This window comes from Hirundo rustica, chromosome 14, assembly GCF_015227805.2.
Source record: "Hirundo rustica isolate bHirRus1 chromosome 14, bHirRus1.pri.v3, whole genome shotgun sequence".
In the NCBI taxonomy this organism is placed as follows: Eukaryota; Metazoa; Chordata; class Aves; order Passeriformes; family Hirundinidae; genus Hirundo; species Hirundo rustica.
In genome coordinates this window covers 1,040,231-1,067,881 of record NC_053463.1, presented here as the reverse complement: position 1 = coordinate 1,067,881, position 27,651 = coordinate 1,040,231, and the positions used below count along the sequence as shown (strand labels likewise).

The 27,651-nt window shown below is 51.5% G+C and overlaps 1 protein-coding gene and 1 long non-coding RNA gene across 2 annotated transcripts; one reads left to right on the top strand and one right to left on the bottom strand.

Annotated features, from left to right (window-relative positions):
- Window positions 1–97: 97 nt before the first annotated feature.
- On the top strand, window positions 98–27,177 carry LOC120759426 (uncharacterized). The gene is made up of 3 exons (XR_005703159.2): window positions 98–268; window positions 22,979–23,082; window positions 26,798–27,177. It is a non-coding gene; the product is annotated as an uncharacterized LOC120759426 (long non-coding RNA).
- SPRY4 (sprouty RTK signaling antagonist 4) lies at window positions 13,263–27,347 on the bottom strand. Its single transcript, XM_040078630.2, has 2 exons — window positions 27,257–27,347; window positions 13,263–17,332 (listed from the first exon to the last, which is right to left on the bottom strand). The coding sequence occupies exon 2, from the start codon at window positions 17,284–17,286 to the stop codon at window positions 16,393–16,395; it is 894 nt and encodes a 297-aa protein (XP_039934564.1). The 5' UTR covers window positions 17,287–17,332; window positions 27,257–27,347; the 3' UTR covers window positions 13,263–16,392.
- Window positions 27,348–27,651: the final 304 nt, after the last annotated feature.

The following is a 27,651-nucleotide window of genomic DNA, read 5'->3' as shown; positions in this document are numbered from 1 at the left end:
CCCACTCCCTCCCACAGCTGTGAGTGGGTGCTGGTGCCCAAAAAGCCCCAGCCCTGGGTAGAGGTTTCTCTAATCTGGGGCTCCCGTGCCTGCAGCAGGTCGTGGGAGCTTTCACTGGGGGAAAGCCTGTCTCCTCTGCACCCCAACCCTGCTCGGGGACCCCCAGACGAGCTGAAGCCTGTGCCAGCGCCATCCTTGGCCATGGAACGTGCCCCTGGTTTGTGTGAGGGCTTGTCTGAGTTACTGCTTGATTTCCCAGCCCGCTGAGGTACGTGAGAGCAGCACATTTCCTCCTCACGTGGATTTGCGCCTTTGGGTGGGACAAGGTTTGGGCGGTGAAGCTGCACACGTTCCTTCTCAGAGTGACCCTGGGCTTCAGGGTTAGACCTGGGGCTGGCCACAGAGCCTGCAAGGGTAAATTCTCTTCCAGTTTCCTGAAGAGAGAGATGTGGTTGGATCTTGCCCTGATTAAGTAAAACGGGGATTGGGAAGCAGAGGTTCTGGTGCTGTTTGGTGGGTGGGCAGGGGTTACCCAGCCCTAAAGGGGCTGCCTGGCCTCAGAGGTGGTTACCAGTCCCCACAGGGGCGGCTGCTCAGCTTGGGCAAGTGTTTCGGTTTTAAATGTCTCCTGGAGAGTGGGTTCTTGTGGCATAGGATGCAGAACTCTGTACTGGCGCTTCTGGATGAGTCCCTTGTGCTTGATTCCTGCGTTGTGTGGGTGTTTGTGTCAGTGTCTTTTGCTGGTTTTAGTCTGTTTGGAGCGAAACAGCTCCTAAATTCTTGGAGGAATTTTCCAGCCCTCTCAATCTGTGTCTCAAAGGACATAAAGTGGCCCCAAAACACTGGGGCTAAACCTGGTGCTGGGATGCGGGGACAGGCGTGAGGGCTGCCAGAGCCCCTTGTCCCCGGCACTGCAGCGCTGCTGCTTTGTGAGAGGCTTTGATCAGACCCGGATCTGTCACCCCAAACCTCCCAGCTGGAAATAGAGAGGAAGAAGCACTTTAGAGGCCCGAACTTCCTGAAGCTGCTGGCAATGACTCATCCATACGTTGGCAGAGCCTGAGCCAGCTGCCAGCGGGAGCGGGCGGGCAGGGCTGTGCCGGGAGGAGGAGGAGGCAGGGAAAGGCTCTTCCTGCCGCTTTTCCCCTCGGCCATCTCCTCCTTGGTCCAGCGTGTGCCCTCTGCGTTGGGACAGGGCTCAAATCCCAGCAGGTGATTTGATAAGAAAGCACCAGCGGGTTCTTGCACCCCACCTCACCTAAAGCAGGCTGTGGAAGCCCCAAAGTGCCAAGGGATGCAATTAAGGGAGCTGGGTTTTTGTGTGCCTTTTTTTTTTTTTTTGGAGATGCAATGCTTCTATTAAGCAACTGCTCCGGTTATGTCCTTGCTAATTGAAGTAAATTGCTTTCTGCCATCAAATTGGGAAGTTCCCCTTCCGATCCTAATGTGAGTTTAGAAGATGATTTCCAGTCTTTAGTCTGCTTTTAGTGCTCTCCCTTTAATTAGTTCCCTGGATCCAGCTGATTCCTGCCAGCCTGCAGAGGTGGCATTTGGAGGACTCTGCTTCCTTTCAGGACCAAAGGGAGCAGGAGGGGTTTCTTTGCTGTGTGTTGCTTTTCCTCCCTCCCAGCCTGTGTTCCTGGTGCAGGGCTGAGGCAGAGCTTGGATAATTTTGAGGCTGGCTTCATCCAGGCAGTGGCTCCCAGTGTGGGCTGCTGCATCCCCAGGGGCACAGGCTTGGCAGGAGGAGAAAGCTATTTAATCTGGTGCTGCAGTGGATTACTATTCTAGATTAGAAATGAGGACCATGAAGTGGGCATGAGTCACTCTATTTGCTGTGGTCACAGTTTTTCCTCTCATTAATCTTCTGTGCTGTTCTCACTCTCTGTTCTGCATGGGAGGGAAGATGGAGAATGGGAACTTCAAGACTGTCCATGGCTCCTTGGACCCTGCACAACTGCTGGGATTTCTTATTTTAATTCTTTCCGTTCTGTGGAGTATCTCAGTGTCATCCCAAGAGTTTTGCAATAGCTGTGTTGAAAACCAAGGCCGTGTTTGCAGGCATAGACCACTTTAATTTAACCGGCGCAAAGCCATGTTTTGTATTGTGTAGAATCCCAGCCTGGTTTGGGTTGGAAGGGACTTTAAAACTCATCCCATTCCATCCCTTCCATGGCAGGGACACCTTCCACTGCCCCAGGCTGCTCCAGCCCCAGTGTCCAGCCTGGCCTTGGGCACTGCCAGGGATCCAGGGGCAGCCACAGCTTCTCTGGGCACCCTGTGCCAGGGCTGCCCACCCTCACAGGGAAGGATTCCTTCCTAACACATAACCTAAATCTGCTTTTTCTCTCAGCTCGAGACCATTCCCCTTTGTCCTGTCATCATTAAAACTGGTTTCTTTTGGTTACGTTTAAATTGATTTCTAACTGGCATAAAACTTAAGGGGGAAGAAAAAAGAGCACAGCTGAAATAACAAACAGCTCGAATAGAGCTTTGCAGGCAGGTGAGCTCTGGGTCCACGTTAGGAGCAGGTGGTGTGTGTTGAGGCGTTTGGCTTGGTGCTGTTTCCAAGTCTAAAGCCAAATCCATCCTGGGACAAGCCCACTGCAGGCATTGGTGCTGATCAGGCTCATCCCAGGTTTTCACTTTCGCTTGTGGGATGAGCAGATTTGGGTCACTTGTGGTGGCTCGAATTCCTGTCTCTGTGGCCAAGAGTCAGGAGAGAGGAGCCAGTTGTGCACTGGACTGCGGCTCTGTGCTGTGATGACATGATCAAAACATTAAGGATCCTGCTTCTTGGGGAAATGCAGGAATCCAAAACATCTGGGCAGTTTGTTTGTGTGTGCGTTGCCTTCCTTCGTGCCTTTGTTCATCCTTTCCAATTACTGCTGCTAAGTATAAACTTAAAACAGAGACGAGGCTGAGCTTGTGGGGAACATATGGACAAATGGAAAATAAACAGCATGAGGAATTCCTGGCTAATGAGCTCTTGGATGATAAGATACTACAAAAAAAAAAAAAAAAGGAGCAAAAGAGGCTGGAGCTTTGCTTCTGTTATAGCATGAGAAGAAAATTTCCCTAATGATGCCCAGCATCACTTTGATGGTGCAGTGCAGCATGTCCTCTGTGGGCTGCTGGGGACGCGACGGTCTGTGCCCGCTCTGGATCCGCTCCTGGGGGTTCAGCCTGGCTGTACCGGGCTCACAGATGGGTCTGGGCCGTGGCCATGGTCTGCAGCCACCAGCTCTGTGAGGGGGTGCAGTCCCTGCCTCTCCCTGCGTCTGTCCCCCCCAGCTGGCCCCAAGCTGCCTCTCCGTGCCCAGCTCCTGGGGCTCCCATCTCGGCCTCCCTCGTTACGTGTGTGGTTAATCGCTCCAGCTGAACAACAGGAATGGGCTCCTTCCTCCTCAACTTCCAGGTTTGTGTCTCATTCCTCCTGGCATGAGGAGAGATGCTCCCTTGCCCTTGAGGCCAGAGTTGCCCCACAGCTTTGCAGTTTGCTCGTGGTTTGGTGCCTGTGGGGTGATTTTTGGTGCCGGGATTTGGGATTAGCAATTGCACTCTCTGAGTCAGGGCGTGGAATCACTGAGGTTGGAAGCCTCTGAGGTCGTCAAGTCCAGCCATTCCCCCAGCACTGACCCTGTCCCCAAGTGCCACATCCATGGGATTTTTGAGCATTTGAGGTGTTGGATCCGACACTTGGTGCTGCTGAAACTCCCTCGGCGTTCTCAGGACTGAGGCAGCAGGGATCAGGACAGGGTGGCACTGCATGTGGGAAGGGCAATCCACTGCAGATAAAAGTGAACAAAATGAAAAAGAAATTCCTTTAAGTGTAGAAGAGTAGCTTGACTGCATAGGAAACAAGAAGAGAAATGTTTCTGAGGAGTTTCTGCCTGGGCAGGGCACTGTCAGACTGTGCTGGCTCTGGTGCTGCTGGCTGGGGGTTTGGGCCGGGGGTGTTTATATTTCAAGCTGCTTGTGTGATCCCAAATAGCCACATTCAAGAAATGCAGCAGTGGAGTTCTTCCTTCCAGAGGGCAGGAATGCAGCTGGAAATGCCTCTATCACACTTGAATCTCTGGCCAAAATGCTATTTAAGCATCAAACCACGTGGACCCAAATGAGGTGGCAGGTTTTGGTTCCACTTGAAAACAATTTGTTAAAAATCAAAGAAGCAAACACATTGTTTGTTACTGGTTTATGCTTTTTTTTTTTTTCCAGGGGAAATTGGGATTCTTTAATTGGCTCAGCTGGAGCAAAAACCCCAGATCAAACAGCGAGTGAGCTGGAACAACAAAGGAATGTCCTGGTATTTCTTTTTCCAAGTTTAGAAATGGAAGTCAGGGCAGCCTTGGGATTTGTGGAAATTCCTCTGTGCATTGTTGGGAGGTAGAGGAAGTGGTTTCGCGTTGAGCTCCTGGATTGTGCCTGGCGGAGCGGGGCCAGTTTCCACTCGCCCGACTCCCGCTGTCCCGGCTCGGCCGGCGGCTGCTTCTTGCAGCGAAATGATCCCTCAGCGATCGCCCCTGGCCACTGCGGGCACCCGGGGGGCTCCCGTGCCCCTGCCCGGGCTCTGCCCTGGCACTCAGCCCAGGAAAACACATGCAAACATTTTTCCATTCCTGCTGGCGTTTCTTTCTTGCAGTTGCTTGGCACAATTGGGGTCGGAAAAGGTTGTTTTCAGTCTGCTATCAGCTCTTCTGGAAGAGCTGTTCCCGTTTCTAGACAAAGCTGTCCAGGTCTAGATCACAATTTTAAGTTTTGATGCCTGGTTCCCACAGCCACTGGGGTCATTTGATGATAAAAAAGCTTTCAAGACCGACCCACAGGTCATCAATGTATGGAGAGGAGGGAGAGCGCTCCCGCTTTAAAGCGTGCGCTGCTCGTGTTCCTGTCGCGGCAGAGACGCTTTGTTGGTGGTTTTTGGGTTTTCCTTGTTTTTTTGGCCAGCACAGCCACGCAGCGGGAGGGGAGAGCCCCTTCTCCAGCCGGAGGCAGGACTCGAATGGGATGCACATCCCTGGGGGACACGTCCCCCCGCCGGGCAGGAAGAGAGCCCCACGGCTGCTGCCAAGAAAAACCTCTCCAGAGCGTCCTCTGGGCGCTGCCGAGCCCGGGTGGTTTCCACTCTGCTCTCCCTCACGGCACACGGGTTATTTGGCTGCTCCTGCCCCAGGGCCGGGCTCGGTGCTGCTGCTGGGGTGATGCTCCCCGAAAATGACCTCTGTGGGGTGGGAGGGCAGTGACGGGCAGCAGGGGCTGAGCCGGGGGGCAGTGGGATGTGCAGGGCTGTGGTGCAAGGGTCCATCTCCCCACACTGCCCTCTGGGCACCCGGCGTGGGGAGGGATGTCCTGAGCCCCGTGGTGGAGCCCAGTTGGTTTCCAGGGTTCCTGCTGTGGTGGTTTCAAAGGCAGGGATCGATTCTGGATGTGCTCAAGCTGGGGATGCCCATGGAGCAGCCCTGGCCAGTGCCTCACTATCCTCCCCACATATATATATATATATATTCCCCTTTTACATATCTATTTTTTCCATATGTGGTTGATATTTTTTTCCCCTGTTCTTTTAATGCAGTTTCTCAGTCACTGAAGTGCTTTGGATGTTAATAGAAAACAGTATCACATTTTTGTGTGTTTTGGGTTATTTGTCTCGGCTTTTATTAGGCTTGTCATGCAAGTCATCAGGCAAAAATGTGAAAGAAGAAATTGTGTGTGTGTTTGTACTGGGGACCAAACCCAAGACCCATCAGTACACGATGCAGGGAATTGTTCTTTGTTTTCCAGGGAAATCGGGTCCCGGTATGAGGAAGCCCTCGGGGCGATGAGTGGTACCTATTGTTTTATTCGTGGTCTGTGTCAGTCCCAGCCCTGCCAGGAGGATGAGCAGATGCTGTGTGTGAGAGGGGCTCTGGGACACCAGCACATCCCACAGCAGGCTTTTTCCACCGGGTTTTATGGAAATCTGAGGCTCGGGGGCTGGTGGCTCCTGGCTGGGCTCCAGCCCCTGGCTGCAGCGCTGCCCAGCCTGTTTGAGCAGCAGTCTGGGTGCTGGGGCTGCCTCTGCACTCACAGTACCCACTGAGGAGCTCGGCAGGGCAGATGGGAGTGAAAGAGACTTTCTGAAAGTTGTTCCCCTTATGTCAGTAGCGACTGATTTGATCTGAACAGGAAATCCAGCTCCAGGCCCTCATCTCATGGAGGCACTGTCCTGTCTTTGGTGCATCTTGGTGCCCAGGGGATGCTCTGCTCCTTCTGCAGCTGCTTGCAGTGGTACAGAGTAGCTGTAAACCCCTCTCTTGGTTCCACTCTCTATTTGTAGTTCGGAATCCCTTTTTGTTGGAGTTTTCATCCCTCTTGGCAGCAGGGCCCCTGCCTGTCCCCCAGCCCGGAGCTTCTCTGGCTGGGAGATGTTATTGGTGCTGAAAGGGGCTGCTGAGATTTGTCCTGTAGTCAGTGCAAACACCGAATTAGAGCACTCCCAGCTGACATTTCAGGTTTTTTAACCCCTTTGTTCTCTCCAAAGGATGTAATTTTGGGGGTAGCCTTTTTGTCGTAGTGTGATCACTACTATAATAATTTCATTTCCAGTGCTCGTGGTGCAGAAACCAAGGAGCCCAGCGGGAGCAGGGGCAGTGTTTTCTGAGCTGACACACGGGATCCTGTGGCAGCAGAGGTGTTGCTGAGCGCTTCCGACTCATGGAACTGCCCCAGGCTGAGGAAGCTCCTGCTCTGCTCTGTCCTTCAATTAATGCTTGAGAAACCACACAACCAATCGGTGGCTGGTGCTGCTCCCTCAGGAAAAGGTCAAGGAAGGAGCTTTGGCAGTAAAGGACAAGGTTTCCTCTCCCCTGAGCCTTTAGGCAGTGTTTGTCACGTCAAGGTGCAGGGCAGGGTTCTGAGCTGTCCTTCCAAGGGCTGCATGTTGGGATTTAGTATCAAACGTTTTTTTTGAGCACAGAATCCCAGCCTGGGTTGTGTTGAACCGACCTTAAGGATCATCCAGTGCCACCCCAGCCATGGCAGGGACACCTCCCACTGTCCCAGGCTGCTCCAACGCCAGTGCCCAGCCTGGCCTTGGGCACTGCCAGGGATCCAGGGGCAGCCACAGCTGCTCTGGGCACCCTGTGCCAGGGCTGCCCACCCTCACAGGGAGGGATTTTTATTTATTATCCTACAGTGCTGTTTGTACTTTTATCTCCACACCTGAAGCTGGTGCTGTGAGTCCCTAAGCGTGCCCAGCGCTTCACTTGCAGCTTGGGTGAGCTGTTCAGGGCTGGCCCTGCTTGGACTGCGCCTGGGTGGCTTCTCTTGAAGCCATCTGAGATCCTGGTGTGTGAGGTTTTCACATAAAAATCCCTCAAAACTCGCTGTTCCTGGTTCCAGTTTGTGCATTCCAGTTTTAGCTGGGATGCGTGGGCTGAGCATCCTTCCCTCAGGGCACAGCGGGGTTTGCAGGGGCTCTCCCTCGCGGAGGGCTGATGGCCTTTCCTCCTGGGAGCACCTGGGTGCCTGAGGTGGGACTGGCACTCCTGAAAACCTCCAGCAGCCCGGAGAGAAACCTGGGCTCTGAAGCGATCTCAGCCCAGGGCTGTCACAGAACGGGATTGGTTTGGGCTGGGAGGGCCCTCAGAGCTCATCCAGTGCTTCCCTCTGCCATGGACAGGGACACCTTCCCCTGGATGCTGGCCGTGGTGATGGTGTTGGTGTCCCAGGGTCCTGGCATGGTGGGGCAGCCCTGGGAGCAGCAGAACAGAGATGCTGGGAGAGCTTCAAAACGCTAACATGGAAATTAAGTACATTTAAGAGAGAAAATCCTCATTCGCTGAAGGGCGAAACGAAGGAAGATGGGGAGAAGTTATTTGTTAATAATAAAGAATGAGCTTTTACAAAGACCTCGTGTCCAAAGCTCTTTAACTTCTCCTGGCATTTCCCATCCATTCCATTGTTAAGCCCTTTGCTGTCGGAAAACAGCGCCGGGCCAAGGCGCTCGATGATCTCATCCCCAAGGCTTCTGCACTCGCCTCTGTTTACCCATCCCACAGCATTTGCTCCTCAGATTTGGTTTCCTACTTTGAAGAAAAAAAATGAGAAGAAAAAAAGGAAAAACAAAACAAAAAAAAATCTTTCATTTGTGCAGTGTCTCTGCTTGCCCCCGGCACTGGGCTCCGAGGAAAATAGCACCTCGGTGGTTTTCAAGGAGAGGATGGACCACAGCGCATTCCCACAATTTATAAGAGGAGACAGGAAGGCCTGAGTGACTCATAAACACTAACAGATTCTGTGTATGAGCTTCTCTTTGTTGTTTGTTATCCTTAATTTCATGGTTTTCCTTCTTTTGAGCGTGTTTGTGTATTTTAGACGATGCCATCATTTTGTCAGGACACTTTGTGTGTGGTTCCCACACAGGAGCGACGTTGTCTGCCCGGTGGCTGGGCTCGCACAAATAAGGCAGCAGCCAGTGGAAAGCCTTGAGGGCCCTGTTTGGTGCCACATCCTGACGTGAGGAGCCTGGGACAGCGAGGCTGGGCGGGAGGGACCCTTCCCTGGCGGGGTGCTCTGCACGGATGGGCTCAGGACCTCCTGCATGGGAGCGGCTCCGAGGGCTGTGCTGGAAGCTCCCCGCTCCAGTGACCCTAAACCTGCGGCTCAGGTGGCACTGGGAGGGTCAGGCTGCCACGGCCAGGGTGAGCTGGGCGAGCTGCCCTTCTGAGGGGGGCTGTGCCCCAGCCCGGCTCAGCGCTCCCTCCGTGACTCTCTGGAGGCGTCTCTGTGCCTGGCTGTCCCAGCAGATCCTCCTGGATTAGTTAGAAGCAATCGTTTGTCAGAGGGCTGGGATGAGTTTCCTTGAGCGAGGAGGCCTTCAGTGCTCTGTGTGGACGTTGGATTCATCTTGCCTTTGTTTTCCCCTCGCCATCCCACCAAAACCTCCCCCCTCGCTACTGCAGAGGGCACGAGTCAGCAGCCACAGTTTGCCTCAGAGCTGGAGAGGGTAAAACCCTGCTGGGAAGCCAAGGTCTTGTCAGGCACGTAGAAACCCCTTCAGAAAAGGCAGTTCATTCATGTAAGGTGTCTTTAATTACTCGTGGGATGGTTTGGGTTGGAAGGGTCCTTGAAGATCACCCATTTCCAACACCCCTGCCGTGGGCAGGGGCACCTTCCACTAGACCAGGTTGCTCCAAGGCTTGTCCAGCCTGGACTTTCAGTCCAGTTTAAGCCATGTAACCATCAGCTGTTGGGATTGTTGAGCAGTGAGGGTCAGATGTGCCAGAAGCAGCCCTGCACAGGGGTCTCCAAGCCCTCTTCCTACTCCCCTCTGTGTCCAGAGACAACACCAGCTCTTTATATACTCTCAAAAATTCAGAAACACAAGTAAGCACTAAACTTTCCCAAGGTGGCTGAGTAACCATGTTTGCTCTAGCATTCTAGTCCCCCAATTACCCAAGCCAAGGATATTGCCTCTTTAAACAGAGTTCAAAAAGCCCAAGAATTTTTTATAAATAGCTCACATCCTCTTGATAACAACCTAGCTGCTATTTATTGCCCACTTCCCCTCAGACAGACAGGTCAGAGGACTGAAAATTGCACTTCCCATGAAATCCAGAGGAACTGGGGTTTTCAGGTTCCTACAATTGTTTGTCATTCTGGGTTTCCTTTGCAGTTTGCAGCGTCCAGCCAGGCTCACCCTGCAAAGGAGGGATGGTTAGGATATACTGCTGCTTCCCTGGAGCCCTAAACCCCATTTTCTGCTCCCCTCTTTGGGACCAGCAGGAAACCCAATTCCCTCCCAGCACCATGGGCTCCTTCCCAGCACCATTTTTTTTTTTTTTTTTTCCCAACTCCACACTTCACTGAGTCCTGTCTGGTCTTATTTTACACTCCCACCTTCCCATTCAGTCCAAAGCTGTGTGCCCAGAACTGCCTCCTGCTGAAAGCAGGCTGGAGCTGCTTCCTGATGCTTCCTCGCCTCTGTGGAGAGGGAGCTGCAGGAGCAGAGGCTCCTCAGGGAGCTGGGATTTGTCCTGTCCATAGCTCACACTAACCCAATCCCACTGGCCATGCACCGGTCCTGTGCTTCAGTCACTGTGAAATCACTGAATCACAGTGGTTTGGGTTGGGAAGGACTTTAAAGACCATCTAATTCCAGCCCATAATACAGCTGGGGGTTTCTTGGCAGTGTTTAGGCACACATGTAAAGAAAAGTATAAATTTGGTTTTGTTCCTGAGGATGACTTACAGGAATATCTGGAGAGCTGGCTTGTGCCAGCCTGGAAGCTATTTGTCATGGTGCAGAACTGTAGCTCCTCATCCTCAGACATGAAAGATGATGAAAAATTGGCTTTGGTGGGACTCTAGTCGTGTTAGACCATAGACCCTGTAGGGCTGGAAGTGGAGGATCTGTGCTAATGGCTCACCCTCTCCATGAAAAGCAATTAAATACTGTCACAATGAGGACGGAGTTTTAACGAATTCGTTCATTCTTTAGCATCTCTTGGGACACCTCCCTGAAGGGACAGCGTGAACCATTTCCTTGCCAGCTCAGAGCAGGGCATTTCTGGGCGCAGGATTTTGCTGCTCCACCCGTGGCTGGAGGCTCCAGTGCTGTACCTGGGTCTGCTGCAGAGCGTCCCAGTTCCGTGCTCTGAGGATATCGAGTTTCTGATGAGCAGCACCGGGTTACATAATGATCATAATCACAAACATACCTGGCTCCGAGCACTAGGGGCTGGATGATTTATTCATAAGACTTTCTTCATGCAGAAACTTCTATTTATTCCCTGTTGTAAGGGCAGGAAATTGTCAATGGAAGCTGCAGTGGTACGATGCTAATGGGAAGTACATGGTTCAGTCTTCCCCTCTCTTCAGGAATACTGAAGAGTAAAAATTTTTAGGCTTTTTACGGACAAATTCCTGTGCCTTTGGGCTTGGGGGCTCAGCTTGGGTTTTCAGAACCCAGCTGGCCTGGGAAGGGAGCAGGAGGTGCTGAGGGGCCGCTTGCCCTGCCCAGTCCCTCACTGCTGGTGTGGCAAGAGCTCGGCAGAGTGATCAGAAACCCTAGGAACTTGAAATCCTGCCTGGTCCTTGGCTCTTTTCTGGATTTAACAGGCTGTGGTGGGGTTCTGAGCCCTCATCCAGCCCAGGCTGTTGTTGGGGGACTGCTGAGCCCAGGTGAAACAAATGCAGCTGTTTACACCAGGGAGGAGCACAGGCTTGTAATTTGGTTTTTCTTTTTTTAAAAAAATTATTTATTTTTTTGTAAACATCTTCTGAATATCTCCTCCAGTCACGCCTTTGGCTGATGTTTCTCAGCTTGCTGGTTGTTTCCTACTTGCCATTTCTTTGCTTTCCGCAGCAGCAGCAGCATCCTCGTTGTGTCCTAGCTGGCTGCGATGGGCTCTGGTGGCCTGGGCATGGTCAGCAGCCCCTCTGGAGGCTGTGTGGGTGCAAGAGGAGGGCTGAGACCCTGCTGAAAGGCTTTCCCTTGCCCTCTGTGCCCATCCCCTCCTTCCCCCGGGAAGGGGAGTGTGCCCTGTGTGGGAGCCCTCTCTGAGGACACCCCTGGAGTTTTACGGTGCTCAGCAGGGGCCGGAGCGGGAGCCCAGGGATTCAGGGCTCCCACAGGAGGTTATTGTGGGGAGGAAGTAAAACAGAGCGCAAAGGCAATTTATCTCTGTCCTGGCCATTTGTCTGCCGCTCACTGAGAGGCCAAACTTCATCCCTGGGTGCTGCTGTGAGGAGCCTGGGGGAAATTGTGCTGGGGTGGAATTATGTTCACATTGTGCCTGTGCTTGTGGAGTTGGTTTCCTTTGAGAGTCAATAACCGAAAATGATGTAGAAAAGGATAAAAAAAGCTCTGTGAATTCTGATAGATTTTAAAAAATATTGCTTTAACATCTACTGCTCAAATCAAGCAGAGTGTTCTGGTTCGCTTCCAGCAGAGAGACATGAGCGTCGCGTTGGTATTTTTAAAGCTTTATGTGCAAGACATCAGTTGGTGTTGCCAAACTTTGATTTAAATTTATACATCCTGGCTCAGCCTGTTTGTTTAAAAAAAAAAAGAAAAACCACCCCCAGCATAACCCATTCAGTATCCTCTCGTTATTGCAGATTTTTTGGCATCGGATGTCGTGATCTGCACAGTGTAGTTATTGTCTCTTTATCTGACCCATTGACTAATTCAACATTATTGTTTCAATAATATTTTTTCAGGCCAGGTAACACACTCAGGTTACCTCTGTGATGACACAAAACGTGGCACAGCTTCCAGTGAGTCACAGCTCCAGAGTGTGTGCAAATAAATACCAGGAATGGTGAAAAATAACCCGGATCCTGTATTTTTAGCAGTCCGGTGTGATGCCGGTGACACACGAGGAGCTGGGGGCAGGAAGGGTGGTGGGTGCTGGTGGGTGGGAGCCCCAGGATGTGGCTCAGGGGCTGAGCAGGGACCCAGGGAGCTGGTTCTTAGCAGGTTCTTGCCCTTTTCCATGGAAGGGGGAGTTCTGGCTGTCCCCATGTCTTGGGGGGACTTTGGGCTGGGCTGGAGGATGCTCTGCTCCCACCCACGGCCCCGTGGGGCTGTTCTGGTGTGGGCAGCACAGCTGTGCTCCTGGAAAGGAGAAGCAGGAGAGCTGGGAGTGGGTCTGAAACGCTGAGGGGGGCTCTGTGGGATGGGGTTGGCACAACCCCTCTGCGTGGTGGGGCCGCTGATCTGTGCTTGGTTCTCTTGAACGTCGATGCCCTCGTCACGCTGAGGGCTGAGCCCCGGGGAGGGAGCAGCCTGACCTCCAGGCTGGCATGTTCTGGAGGTGCAGGGAAGGAGAGGATTGCTCCTGCAGGTTCTCAGAGCAGGGTACTCCTCCTCACTGAGGTGCTGGCTCTTCCCACCGCAGGTGATTTGAGGGGTAATTAATTGATGAGCCCCGGGTGTGCCAGGCTGTGGGGCAGAGCAACCCCAGCATCACCCTGAGTTCCTTGGCAGGGCTGGAGAGCATCAAATAACCAATTCTGGGCTGCTCTCTCTTGTATTTTTAGAATAATTGCTATAAACTTTCTTGGGATTTTTTTTTTTTAAAGAACCACAACAGCCATTTATATATTTAACAATATATATTTATATATATATAATTTCTAGATCAGTACATTCATCAGTACTTGTTTTTCTTCACAAACAGAAGAACTCTTACAATAGTAGACTTTCTAAAATAAATACTATTAAAATAGAGCTTCAAAATAAATATTCTATACAAAGAAAAAAAAACCTTCTGTGGTAACTTTTCAGGGTGTACATGTGAGGGGCTGGTAAGAGGAGGTGGGGGAAACATTTCTGAGCGTGGGGAGGGGAAAGGAATACCCAGTGCTGGGAAGGGTGAGGGCTCATCAGGGTGCCCAGGGAGCACCAGCTCTGGGCTCTGCCCCTGGCCCCCGTGGGCACAGGGCTGTGGTCAGGGGGTGTTTGTGTGTTGGGGCTGCTCTGCTCCCGCTGGGAATGGCGTGTGGCATTGCCAGCACCCTCGGGTCCCCCCTTCGTGCTGTCTGGGCCGCGGTGTGAGGGCAGGGACAAACCCTGGCAGGAACCTGCTGCAGCAATTAGCAGTGCAGGTGCAATTAACCATCCTCCTCCTCCTCCAGAGCACGGCACCTGTCCTGGGGGCAGCTGCCCTGCCCTCCTGCCTCCGTGAGCATCTCGGCTGGGGAGGCTGGTGCTCGTTAGCAGCTGTCCCTTCGTTAGCAGGGGGAGCAGAGCTGTAGGGCTGTGACACGGGGACACACCCCATGGTGGTGGCAGGAGACCCAAGTACCTTCAAGGGGAACGGGGGGATGGAATTGTTGGGATGAGAGGAGTGGGAATACCGATGTTACTGACGGGAGCTGTTCCCTCTGGCACAGCCCTGGCTCGGGCCAAGCCTGGCCCTTTCCCAGCTCCAGGCAGGGCCCAGCACCTTCCTGCCCTGGGCTGGGAGCTGCTGGAGCAGAGTCCAGCGGCCGTGAGGGGAGGAGGGACGGTCACTCTGCTACGCTGACCGCTGCTCTAACACGTGCACGAGGCTTGACGGGCTCCAGCACGGCATCACCGGCTTACGGGGCTTAGATATCAAAACAAACCAACAGAGAAATAGTTTACAGCTATGTACAATGAGAGGAAATCCGGCTGGGAGTATGTACATGAGTGTAGATTGGCACGGTGGCCACCATTCCAGCAGGGCCTTTGCTCACAGGGACCGTGCAGCCGAGCCGTGGGCGCATTTTCAGCACAGGTTCCCCAGGGACAGAGGGTCAAAAAGGCAAAGCAGCCGTGGGTGGAGGCCATTTGGACGAGTGTGGTCCCAACAGAGGAGGGCAGCAGGTAGATGCCTCTCCTGCTGCCTCTTCTAGCTTGGTTTGTATCTTAGGAAAATGGTTTCTCTTATTAAATACGGTATCTTATACATTCAACCAACAGTTCAGCTAGTTTGGGGTTGGTTTTCCTTTTGTCTTTTCCTCTCCAATTTGTGCAAGATAATAAATACAGCTCTGGATCCCCACCTGCTTCCTGGTGCCCACATAGAGTTAATGTGAGGCTACCCTACAGGAACTGGTATGTAACAGACGTGACATCCTTTTTTCTATGATTCAGCATGTACAAGCTAGAAGCTGTTATAAATAGAAAAGTTTGTTGGGTTTTTATTTTTTTCAGCTCCCCCATTCAATAAATATCTACAATTCAGTTGAGCTAAACCCCAGGTCATCCAGCTGAGCTGAATCCTGAAACCCAAAGACACCAGAGTCCCACCAGGACCCTCCTGCTAACCCCTGGCAGCCAGGCTAACGGGATTCCTGGAAATGCTACATGAGCTCTGCCTATTGCTTATCTAATTAGAGATGACATTTCACTGTCACTGCTGTGCATTTACTGAGGAAATCTCCTCTAATTAAAAACACCAAGAGAGACTAGGTCAGTTTTCTGCATGCAACAAGTACCTACCTACTCATTAGAGTGTTGCATGTTTGGACCAAGATTCTTGTTTAGCACCTTGTAGCTGTTGAGAGAGAGGGGTTGCAGCATCCTTGGGGAAGGTAGACCCAGCCCTAGGATGAGTGCACGGACAGAGCCGATGTTTGCGTGCTGAAAACCACGGGCCCATTCGTTCACTACGCTCTCTTCCTTCCCCTGGCTTTCCCTGGTGTGTGTTAACACTAAAATAAACACTAAAAGCATTCTTTACATTTAAAAAGACACTTTTTGTACAGAAGAGGCAAAAGTCAAACAGCAGCAACAGGGGTGGGGGAATGTGCTGTACTTCAAGAGGATGCCATTCACCCCCCCCCGCCCAAGACAAAAACAAATCTTAATATTTAATGAGCAAAGAAGAGCTTGTTCCAGGAGGGGGGAGGTACTGGATTGAGATCCCTAGAAAAATACATCTATGTGCATCGTACACTTAGGTTTGTGTGACTTCTTACCAGAGCTTAAGAGGTTTAGGGAAACAAACCCCGCCCGTGTTCGCTTCATGGTTTGAGTTACATCCCCTTGGCTCCGGCATCGGGGAGCGAGCCGGGCCGGGGGACTCGGGGTCGGCCACCATCCTCCGGGAGCGGGGCTGCTCTGTTGGTGGAAAATTCATATTCCATTGAGTGAAACCCGGTGCTGTGGATCAGCCTGCAGGCAGGAGGACACACTGTTGGTACAACTGCCTGAACACATCCCGCTGCCATTCCTCCTGGGAGGAGCAGCCCTGCTGCTGTCTTGCTTTAGAAAGAGGGTCCAAACACATGGGGCCGGGTGGGATGTGCCCAAAGGGCAAGAGACCCTTCAACAAATGAAATGTAGCTTCTCTTCTGGTCCAAAAATGTTTGAGGGACTCGGAAAGCTTTTGAGAAACACGTACTTTGTGTGCAACCAGCCCTTGGAGTGGTGTCTAGGAGGGAAGCAGGGTGGAGGGAGTTCCCCCATCACCTTCAACAGGCCGCTGGGAGAGAGCCGGGGTTTGGAAGGAGGCAGGAAACAAGTAGCCCGCCCTGAATCCGAATTCAAAGCAGCTTTTTGCAGCTGGGAACGGGGATGGGTTGTGAGGCGGTGCCTGCCAGGCGAGCAGTTAATGGTTCCTGTGGTGTGCAGGCCTGGTGAGCAGCCGTCCGTCCAAGACGGGGGTTTTTCAGCAGCTGTACTTGATGATGTACGTGGGTTTGCAGCCTTCACTGTGCATTATTAACATTCCTCCTTTGGCCCCATCTCTTTAAACTGCGACCAGTTCCAAAAACCCTGAATAACCCAAAGTGCTTCAGTTTGTGGAAAGAGCTGCTTCCGCTTTCTCCGAAGGCAAGAGGCTAACGCTCTCCTCAGAACACAGGTTATTAAAAAGAGCCAACGCCACCCTGCTCCGTGGAGCATCCTCCCAGCTCCGTCCTCCCGAGCCATTAAAAGGGCTTTTCCGCCCCTTTGCTCTCGGGCAGCGCCTTGCAAATGACACTGTTTGTGTTTTTGCATCTGCATCCGGGCCGGCTCACTTGGTCGTAGCATCTCTGGGACAGCTTGACGCAGCCGGTGGCCGGCAGGTAGCAGAGCAGGCAGGGCAGCACCAGGGACAGGGCGCTCATGAAGGACCAGCGGGCGCAGCAGTTGGAGTGGGAGCAGGAGCAGGGGTGGTCGGCGCACGTGCCCTCGTCGTCCTCGTTGGTGCAGTGGTAGAAGACGCCCTTGACCAGGCACATGCAGGTGGAGTAGTTGACCAGGTTCTGCGCCGAGCAGAGGCACTCCTGGTTGCACACCCAGCACGACGGCAGAGTCCGGGGCAGGGCGCACTCCTTGCACTTGCATTTCCCGCAGGCCTCGCACAGCAGGAAGTGCTTGTCCAGCTCCTGAGACGCGGGGCCCTTCAGGTCCAGGGGTTTGCAGTTGATGGCCTTGGGCTGGATGCGGACGGCGCGGGGGGACGACTGCTCCGCCACGGGCACCGGGGCCATGTGGTCCAGCAGCCTTTGGTCTGAGGACGTGCTGCTGCTGCTGCTGATGGAGCTGGGGCGCCCGCTGAAGGAGATCCAGGGGTGGGTGACGTCCTGCTCGCAGCGCTGCGGGTGCTGGCCGGTCAAGCCCGGTTCATGGGGGGCTCGGGGGCGCTTCTGCGCCGGCGGCTGGGAGGCACTGGGGTTGTCGGTGTAGTCGTTCTCCATGTGCGTGGTCTTCATCTGGTCGATGGGCAGGATGGTGAGCGGGTGCTGCAGCCGCCCGTAGGGGATCCGACTGTCCAGCAAGGGCTGCACCATCACAGAGTTGGGGACAACGGTGATGTTGTGAGGAATCCGGGGCTCCATTGAGAAATCGGTCTGACTGCCAGGGGAAAATCTGTGCTTAAGTGTCCTGGGGGAAGGGGAGGAGAAAGAAAAGGGATGGAGGAGAGAGAGAGAGCGCATCGTTATTGCGGTATCCTGCAATCCCGGCCCGAAAGGCATTGGAGATAAGGAACCTCCTTACTGAGGCCGGGTGTTATGCTGGAGGTCTTGTAAGGCAAACTTGTGTCCCAGGGGGCAGAGCACTCAGGTACAAAGTGCCTCGCTCCTCCTCTGCTGCCCTGTCCCTCTCCCTGACTTTGGCCATCCATAGCTCTTCCAGCCCTGGGAGGGCTGGGGTCAATGCAGGCTCCTGAAGAGCCCACTCATGTTTTTACTGAGGGAAAGCACATCTTGGGACTACTGGTGTATATTCACATGTGGTTTTGTCAGCAAACTTCCTGGAATGACTTCTTTAAACTTTGGAGGTTTTCCCCTTTTGACCCCGCTCCCTAAAAGCCCTGATGCAGGACTGTGGCTTGTGGAAACATTGGCCTGGTGCAAAGGTGCTTCCGAGCGTGGGGCTGAGCACCTGCCCTTGCTAACCAAGGATCTGCCTGTGGGAGGACGGCTTGATTTTGGTGAGGAAGGGTCCCCTCTCCATCAGGAGCCGCTGGTTCCAAAGGCTCCTCGATCCCTCCCACGGGAGGTGGACGTGCTTGCTCAGCACCTTGTCTGGGGGCAAAGCAGGGTGGGAGCCGAGGGTGCAGCTCCCAGCAGAGCACCCACACGGCTCAGGCTGGATCCATCACCTCACACAGGTAATGAGACACTCGTGCAGCCCACTAAGTGCACTAACATTTAGCTGAAGTGCTGTTTACCAGCCGCGCTGGCTGAGCCGTCATTGCCGCAGTTTCTAATTTCATTGAAAGAGTGCAATTTATCCTGGAGTCAATCCAAAGATTCAGCAGTGGCGTAGGACAAGAAACCACAGGAAGTAACTAAACTTAAATCAAAGAACGGAAACGACTCAGTTCAAATATAGAAAGTGCACATTGTTTTCTAGTAGATGTGCCATTTCCTCAAGGGGTGACCTTTATTCATAAATAAAATAATGCTGGAGATCAGTTGAAAGAAGGGGTGAGTACAGCTTCGGTCGCAGGAGGGGAAAAGCTGCCGGTATCAAGAAAAAGGAAGTAGTGAACAGCTTAAGGCATTGCCAGTTGTTTGTGTTCAACAAACAAATTAACCTTCTCCAACAGCGTGAAAGATTTGGACTTGGCAGCGCTGGTTTAACAGCTGGGCTCGATGATCCTAAAGGTCTTTTCCAACCTAAATGATTCTGTGAGTCTATGACTTCAATATCACAGCAGTGGGAAAAGGGAAAAAACTGCGTCCAACTACAACCAAATAACACATGAGAAGGGTGTGTGTAAATGTGTGTGCACCTCTGCAAGAGCCCACCTCCCCTAAAATGAACACGACACCTCAAAAATCGCAGCAAGAACTGATTCTGCGTTCTTGGAAGAAGAAAGGGAAGCCCATTTTTACCCCCCTAAAAAAACGCCACCGGAGTCCACTCTTGTATTTGTAACTCGTTGCTTTGATGGATCCCTTGGCACTGGGGGCTGGAAAAGGGCCAGTTCTCCCGGGATCAGTGGGAGGGCGGGCTGAGGCCGGGGCTGCAGTGCGTGGGCAGGGCGGCACATGCCGGGTCCGGCACCGCATCCGGCCTGCCGGGCCCCCTTTGTCCCCTGCACCACACCAGCAGGAAGAAGTGCTCTATTAGCAGTAATGATGATTATTGTCACGCAGCCCTTATGCTGCTTCTCTTCCCTGGTTAAAATTCTCTGCTGGGTCACAGCCATTCAGCTGGATTTTTTTTCTTTTTTTTTCTTTTTAAATTTCATTATTCATAGCTCATTGACATCCTGACTGGAGGAACAAGAGAGTTTATAAAGCATCTCTTCCTAGTTACTGTATGTAAAAAACAAAGAGAAGCAATGATTCTGACAGCTATGGGGCGTGCAGAGGGAAAAGAACTTGATTTTCTTTTGTGCATCAGAATCCAGTGTCATGATATAAAAAGTATTTGCTGCGAGTCAGAGTTTAGCAAAATCATCAGTTCTGTAGCGGCTGCGTGTTACATTTGCAGGGAGACTTTGATTCCACAGGGTTTTTTTGGGTTTGTTGTGGGTTGTTTTTTTTTTTTTAAGGAGAGAGATGCAGCTGTTTTGGTTGCCAAGAGTAAGTGCAGCAGCGCTGATCTTAGATGGAAGGTAGCTGGAGGAAATGGTGGCAGTGCTGCAGGAGCTGTCTGCTCCTCCTCAGCCCCGCCAGCGCTGCCTTCGTGGCCTCTCCAGGGCTCTCTGCTCACTCCCACCTGTTACCAACTGCTCCCTTCACCGGATTCCCACCGGATCCGTGGAGAACCATTTATTTTAAGGTGCCCTGCGTGCCAGCACGTGTGTGGAGCAGCGCTGCTGAGGCCGGGCAGTGAGCTGGTGCCGCCCGTCCCCAGGGCGGCAGGTGGAGCCCCTGGAGATGGCACTCAGGCTTCGCTTTAACTCTACAGCGGGCCAGTGATGCCATCACACAGAAATGCTGTCACCAGATTAATTTGGGGAAGGATCAGAGCTCCTCCAACAGCCCTGTGCACAGACGGGGCCTCGTGCAGGCAGATGTTCAGGATGGCTTATCTGAGATAATGCTAATCAAGATTTCCGTTAATTACCACAGAAAGGAGAGGGACCCTGGACTAAACACCACGCGTCAGGAGAGTTCACGATGGAAGTTTTTCATCCCCTTTTTTCACTGTAATACACTTTCAAATTGTCTTTTTAGCAGAGGAGCTATTTCTGCGGGACAAGGGAAGGGAAGTCTGACATGGTGAACTCAAAGACCCTGCAGATATTTGGGCACAGGATCTACTTGGATAAAACCTGTGGGGGGAAAACAGCCAAATAAGACCCAGCTGTCCCAGCTCCCAGCCCTCTGCTCTGGACACAATGCCTCTCTGGCTCAAGATCGCCTTTAAACCACCACAGGTGTGCACCTTGACAGGTTTTGGTGCTTGGACACCTGGTCCTTCCCTTTCTGCCCTGCTCTCTCTCTCCTGAGCACAGGCTTTCCGGAGTTAGCTGCTCTCCCCTTTCATGCCACTCTGAACAGACGAATGTTTCTGATCTTTATGGAATTTTCCAAGGACCACGAGTACATCGCTGCTGCTGGCCTTGTCACCAGAAGTTCCAGCAGCGCAGCGAGATCGCTGTGACAGATCCAGGTCAAACACCTCCGGAGCTGAACTCGGAGTGAGCTGGGTGCCGTTCATCCTGTCGGGATGCTCTTTCCCCCCGGGATCTGCCAGGTGACGACCATGGCAGTGTTTCACGGAGCGGCTGCTGCAGCGTTTGTCTGTGTGCTGTCAGCACCTTTCCCTGGCTGTCCGTGCTCCGTGTCTGTGTCCCAGGACCGGGCAGCTTCCAGGGAAGGGCCCTGGGCAGCTGTGGAGGCACACAGCGCTCCTCCCGTCCTGGCAAACTGGAATCCACTCAGGTGCTGGGGTTAAGGATTTGTGCTGGGCAGAAGGCTCCTGTGGAGTGTCACAGGCTGAGGTGTACCTGCATGGATGGGGCCTTGTGACTGCCCTGGGTGATCCTCCAGGACATCTCAGCTTGACCTTCTCTGGCTGATGTGTACCCAGAGGCAGGGCGGATTTTCCTTCACCTCCCCTCCAACACCTGCTGCACATGTGGGGTGTTTGCTCACAGGGATAACATTACCTTCAGCAGCAACGCTGGCATCTCATAAACTGAATTTATAAAGCTTATCCCAGCCAAATCCCAAATCATAAATAATGTTTGGGGCAACCTGGCAGAACTCTAGGCCCTGAAAGGGGACAAGAGCTGAGGGGTGTGACCTTAGGGCTCCTTGTTGTGCACTAGTCCTGACTGTAAATTGTATTTCAATTGAGGGAAAAAAAGCTGTAGAGCACACAAAATGAATTAATTTTTGATAATAGGTAATTAGAAAGGTATTACAGCGTTAACACAGGCACAAATTCACTGGCTGCAACTGTACAGATAATTTTCTTAAAGCAGACAACAGGAAGAAAAATTCCTGATTGTGTTCTTACACAGGGATTTTTCATTCTTTAGAGGCAAACAATGAAGTTGTTTTCAAGGCAGCAAACTCCCATGTAGAGAAAAATTTCTCTTCCCCCATGACTGTAGAGTCACTCACCACATACAATTTTCAAGTCAAAATATACTTCCTTCCGAGGGAGTAAAATTGGACTCAAAAGTCAAGTCCATACACGTGTTGCAGTGTTTGTTCCATCTCTTCATCAAGATATGGCCAATTTAAAATTACAGTTGTACTGGGTAATTGCAAGTCCTAAAGTTGTAGGAAACTGACTGTTATTGTAAAGTGTTTTGGCATTATTTCAGACTCCAAAGTTTTGTAGGATTTTGAAATAAGATGAAATTAAAACAAAAGGCATTTCATGTTTTAATAGGATTTTGGATTTGCCTACATCATTTTAGAGAAAGCTGCATCCTTGCAGGCAATTCCATGAGAAAGTCACATAAACCCTCAGGAAAACTCGTTCTCATTAATGTCTTCTGAACAAGTTTTGAAACAATAAGGTTCTAGTATCTTTATTTTCAGAGTGGAGTTGGACAACAAATCTTCCAGCAACTGAAAACAAAAATGGATCTTGACTTAAAAATCCAGTGAGCGCAGAAATATATAATGTTCATAACTGACTCACCTATTGGTTAATAATTTTAATAATTATTAAATATTTGTTAACTTATAATTATTTATTAATTATTAAATTTCTCGTAATTATTTAATAATAAATAATCATTAACGTTCTCACATGCTTAACAATGTTGTAGATGATTGTGGTAATAGAAGAATATTGAGAATAAGGGACTTGAGCCAGGAGGAGGGGGCCGTGTGGAAGCAATCCCGGCGCTGCCACATCCCCAGTGCAGTCAGCAGGAAAACGGGAGAAGCTTCCCTGAGCCCCTCCTCTGCAGCCAGCATCAGGTACAAGGCCCCACCGCTTTGCCCAGCCCTTTTTGGACACAAGATGCTGCCCTGGAAATGTCTAAAAGGAATCTCAAATGTCACAGAATCCCAAAAAACCCCCCGAATGTGCTGCTTGGGGTGTGTGTGCTGAGACCCCCGGGCGGGCAGGGAAGGGATGCAGCCACCAAAGCCCTTCTGTCCCTTGCCAGCTGCCTGCACCAGACCAGGGGGCACTTATCTCTAATTAATGTCACCTTAATTACACCTCACGAGCAGCCTGTCCCTTCTGTTGTGTCTGACAGCACAGAGGCAGGAAGAGCTGTTTTCCTCAGCAGACCAAGGTTTCTCCTGGGGTTGCTGGCACTGGGTTGTCCCCTCCATGTGCTGTGACACCACTGGTGGCTCCTCTCTGGAGCCTGGACTGTGCCCTGTGGTACCAGGGAGCTGCTGAACTGGGGCTGTGCTGCCCTGTGCCAGGGGCTGGGGGCCACCTCTAGGACCATTATATATATTATATATCATATATCGTGTAAATTAAAATGGTTATAATGGTGCTGGTGGCACGGAGAGCACTGGTGCTCAAAAAGCCTCCTTCTTCTGATAGAATTGTTAAGGCTGGAAAAGACCTTTAGGGTTGTCAGGTCCAACTGGAAACAGAATAAAGCAAATTTGATGCTTCAACATGAATTTTCAATCACAGGTTTCCAAGAATTTTCCAACTATTGAATCATCACAAGCTTTTGTGAAGAAGGGATGGAGAAATTGCCACGGACTGAAGGAAGCTGAGCCCTGCACTGGGACAGGGTAAGAGCTGAGCTGCTCATTTGGGGATCTGCTTTGGGTCAGACCAGACAACTCTGAATCTTGGCACCTACAGAGGGATCACACCTTCTCTTGGTCACTGATAGACCTGGATTAGATTAAATTTTAGGAAGGAATTGTTCCCTGTGAGGGTGGGCAGCCCTGGCACAGGGTGTCCCTGGATCCCTGGCAGTGCCCAAGGCCAGGCTGGACACTGGGGCTGGAGCAGCCTGGGGCAGTGAGAGGTGTCCCTGCCGTGGCACTGGGTGAGCTTTGAGGCCCCTTCCATCCCAAACCATTCCATGGCTCCATTATCAGTGCCGAGGTTGAATCAGTCCCTGGAAGGGTTGTGCCCGTCACTCGTTAACACCGACACAGAGGCAGCAGGAGCTGCAGTAAATGCACTGCAGAGATTGGCTCATTCTCTTTGCTGCATGGGACACAGGAATTTCTGAAATCGCAGTGCAAGAGGAAGAAAACAAGAAGAGCGCAGAATATATAGCCTTAATACAGGAAATGGCCATAATTGAAAGCAATGCGCTCGGAAGCAGCATCATGCCAGGGGTGAGCAGACACAAGGCAACAGAGCTCAGAATCGATGGCAACCAGTGCCAGGGCCGGACTGTCACCAGCAGTCTGTCTCCTCTGGTGGCTGGGCTCAAAAGCTCCTCTAAAAGGGTTGGGCAGAGCTGCAGCTGAGCATGGGGCAGGGAGGGGTGCTGGGGGACAGAACGGGACAGGACAGAACAGGACAGGGTGCTGGGGGACAGGACAGTACAGGACAGGGTGCTGGGGGACAGGACAGGGTGCTGAGGGACAGGACAGGACAGAACAGGACAGGGTGCTGAGGGGACAGGACAGGGTGCTGGGGGACAGGACAGAACAGGGTGCTGGGGGACAGAATGGGACAGGACAGGGTGCTGAGGGACAGGACAGAACAGGACAGGACAGGGTGCTGGGGGACAGGACAGAACAGGACAGGGTGCTGGGGGACAGGACAGGACAGGGTGCTGGGGGAGAGGACAGGACAGGACAGGGTGCTGAGGGACAGGACAGCACAGGACAGGGTGCTGGGGGAGAGGACAGAGCAGGACAGGGTGCTGGGGGACAGAACGGGACAGGACAGAGTGCTGGGGGACAGGACAGGGTGCTGAGGGACAGGACAGAGCAGGACAGGGTGCTGGGGGACAGGACAGGACAGGACAGGGTGCTGGGGGACAGGACAGAACAGGACAGGGTGCTGGGGGACAGGACAGGGTGCTGAGGGGACAGAGCTCACTCCCACCCAAGCGATCAATAAAGGATTTGCTCCCCAAGGCCCAGCAGAGGAGGAGCTGGAGACAAGGGAACAAATTCTGCCCCTGCCTTTGTTTGGGGTTGAGGACATCCTCTTGTCCAGGCCTGCCAGCGGTGACAAGGGACACACTGCTCCTGGTGCAAGCCAAAGGCTTCAATTAAACCCTTTAATGAGGAGGACTCCACTCAGAGGTAGTTAAGGAGACCTCGCAGCAAGCACGTGTTTTTAATGTGGGATTAAGAATAATTCATAAGGTTGGAGTTCATTAAGACTGAGTTCAGCTGTCTGGATTTTGAGTCGAGCTGTAAATGCTTCAAAAAAAGGGGAAAAAAAATGCTTTTCCCCCCCTGAAGTGTGTATTAATATTAACAAAATATTGGCATTCATTCGTTTTGTTCCCCTCCTTAGCAGCCTTATCTAGCTAGAGCCAGCTAGAATCTTCTCTACAAGTAATAAGGCAGGAAAAAAATTAGAAAGCTTATTAGGGAAACCTGCCATTTTTAAAACGAGACACGAAATTCTTGCCAGAGCGTGGAAATTCAGGAGCTGGGAAATGAGACCTGTAGACTTCCAAGAAGCTGTCTCTGTCCAGCTAAAGTCTGTTCCTATGGTGCGAGTGAATAAAGCACATTTTGGCCCACTAGCATTCAGATCTCTGGGGACTTGAATTTCTCAGTCAAAGCCTTTTTTTACCCAACAAAAACATTATTTTAAGGACAGAAAACTAAGCTCAGATATGATCTGTTAAGCTAATGGTACTAGTTGATAACCTTATTAGAAGGATTGTAGATTTTGTTGAGGAAATGCATTGTATTGCATTGAAAAGGGATAAAAAACAACACTTGTGCAACTGTTTGCCCATAAAAACACAGCTTTTACTCCTGGGCTGAAGCTGGAAACTTGTGTAGCAATATGCTGAATGATTTTTTTCTTTCACATTTAATTTTTTGAAAACTGTCAGAACTGGTTATTAATTATTGCTGTAGTGTTGTAAGAGATGTGAATTTAATTTCACTGATGTCTGAGAACAGAAATTTTTTGGGGGGGTGGGGCGGGGGGGGTAGGAACTGCTTTTTGAGATGTTGCATCTCCCAGTACGATTTGGGAATTAGTCATGATTCCAGGAAACAGCTTTTGTTTTGCTGTTTCAGGAGGAGAGCAAATAATTTCTCCCCTGCACATACCTCACGGAGAATTTCAAAAGGACTGCAGCATTCAGAAATGGTCCTTTTAATTTTATAATCCCAATACAGAGTCCCTTCCAGCGAGGGAAAACACAGTAGCCCGTGGAAAAGGGCACATTTATCAACGAGACATCCCCAGTGGGGTTCCAATAACTGAGAACAACCCCTCCTCCTGCTATCATTCATTTTTATATGGACAAGGGGGAAGCCAGTCATCAGGATCATTGTGATTCCGTGCACAAATTGGAGCTTTATTCTTCCACCCGAAATAAAGGCAGAGAGGGGAAAGCTTTAATATTGGGAAAGCTGCTTTAATATTGGGAAATCTGCGTTTCTCTTCACCTAATTAAACAGCGATTTCTTGCCATATTGTCCCCTTGGCATGGTATGGAGGAAAGGCAGCAGCTGGAGAAGTTTTAAAGAATCTAGAACGTGCCTTTTCCACTCTGGATAATGCAGGGATGCTTTTCCTTTTCTCTTTCATTCTCTCTTTCACCCTTTAAAGGAAAAACTTGGGGCTATAAAAGATTTAAATGAAGAAATGAGACCCTTGGTGTAAGTGGAGGTAAAAGAGGGAAGCCTCTTCCCCCGTGATATTCCTTTGCACTGCCATTTCCAAGGTCTGCATTCCCAGCCCTGCTTTCCTCTAAGACCTTTGTGCCTTTTATATGCCCCTTTCTGCTTTTTCCATTCCCCTCCTGATAATGAATTTTCAGAACATGTCGTCTCTGGGCTTGTCTTTCTCCTGTGACGCCAGGACTGGTACCAGAAAATAAAATCCTGGCTTATCTTTGCTACGCAGTTGCTAGAAAGGAGCAGCCAGCACAGGTTTCTTTTTCCTCCATATACAAAATATTTCACATATTAGATGAAGTTATTCCAGGTACAGATTTTTATTACTCATCTAGCCTTTAAAATACAGCATCCATCCAGATTTAAAACAAGTGTACAGCAAGACAGGGAAGAACAGTGATGGAATAAGGCACTGAGGCCAAAAGAATGAGAAAAAAGACATATGAAATGAAATGCTGAAGAGCAAAGGTCATGCAGGAAAGGTCTGACACAGGAGTGGCTGATTTCTGAAGTGTCCTATTATGGAGACAGCTAAAAAACTACTTGACACTCACAAGACAGGGGTTTGGAAAAGAGAGGAAATGCGGAAAATCCATTCCAAAGCAAGAAAGATCCAATTCCGACTTGTCAGCCCAGGTGACCATGTATTTATGCTCCTTTTCAGGGAAGGAAGAAGGGGTGAAGAAGACATCCCATCAGCAGAAAAAAAGCCACTTATTCTGCTGTAAAAGCCTGCAAACAACCCCGACCCAAGTGTGCTGAAACCTGCCTGCCATATATGTACAGCGAATGCAGATGTTGATGGGAGAACGCAGAAAAGAGGTATAAATCAGAGACGCAGGGACACAAATGGAAATTCTGCGAGAAACAGGATATTTCTCCAGAATGCCAAGTCTCCTTCAGGCTGGGGAGCACCAGGCTGCTCTCCGCCGTACATGATTACCGCTAATCACTGTTAGAAAAGTCGCAGCCAGATCTATGCCCACCATCAGTGATCTGTAAGGAGCAGCCGAACACATCTAGAACGAGCGCAGGATTTTTCCCTCGGGGGGGGAGCGGGCTCGGCTTTTTCCTACTTAAAACATTTTAACGATGGCTCGCAAAGCACGGATCTCGTACTTACTTTAAATAATTCAGCTAAGACCATCTCTCCATGGGCGAGTTAGTCCCGAGGGCGAGGCGGCCGGCGGGGCCGGGGCCGGGGCCGGGGCGCTGGCAGGAGCGGCTGGGGCTGGGGCTGCGGGCAGGGACCTGCGAGCGCGGCGCTGTCAGCGGCGCTGCGCCCGCCTGCCTGGGAAAATGGCTATTTTATGAATGGGAGGGCAGCGGCCGCCGCTGCGCATGCGCGGCCGCCCGACTCTATGAATGGGTGGGCACCGCGGCGGCAGCGCGCATGCTCCGCTGCGTTTTATGAATGGGGGCTGGAGGGGAGCGCGGATGCGGCTCCCGGGGTGGGTTCGTTGTTGGCTTTTTTTTTGGCTTTTTTTTTTTTTTCCCTCCTTCTTTTCCTTCTTTTTC

What these genes read in the sequence shown, in the direction of transcription:
- SPRY4 (XM_040078630.2), bottom strand. Translation starts at nt 17,286, where the DNA reads ATGGAGCCCCGGATTCCTCACAACATCACCGTTGTCCCCAACTCTGTG.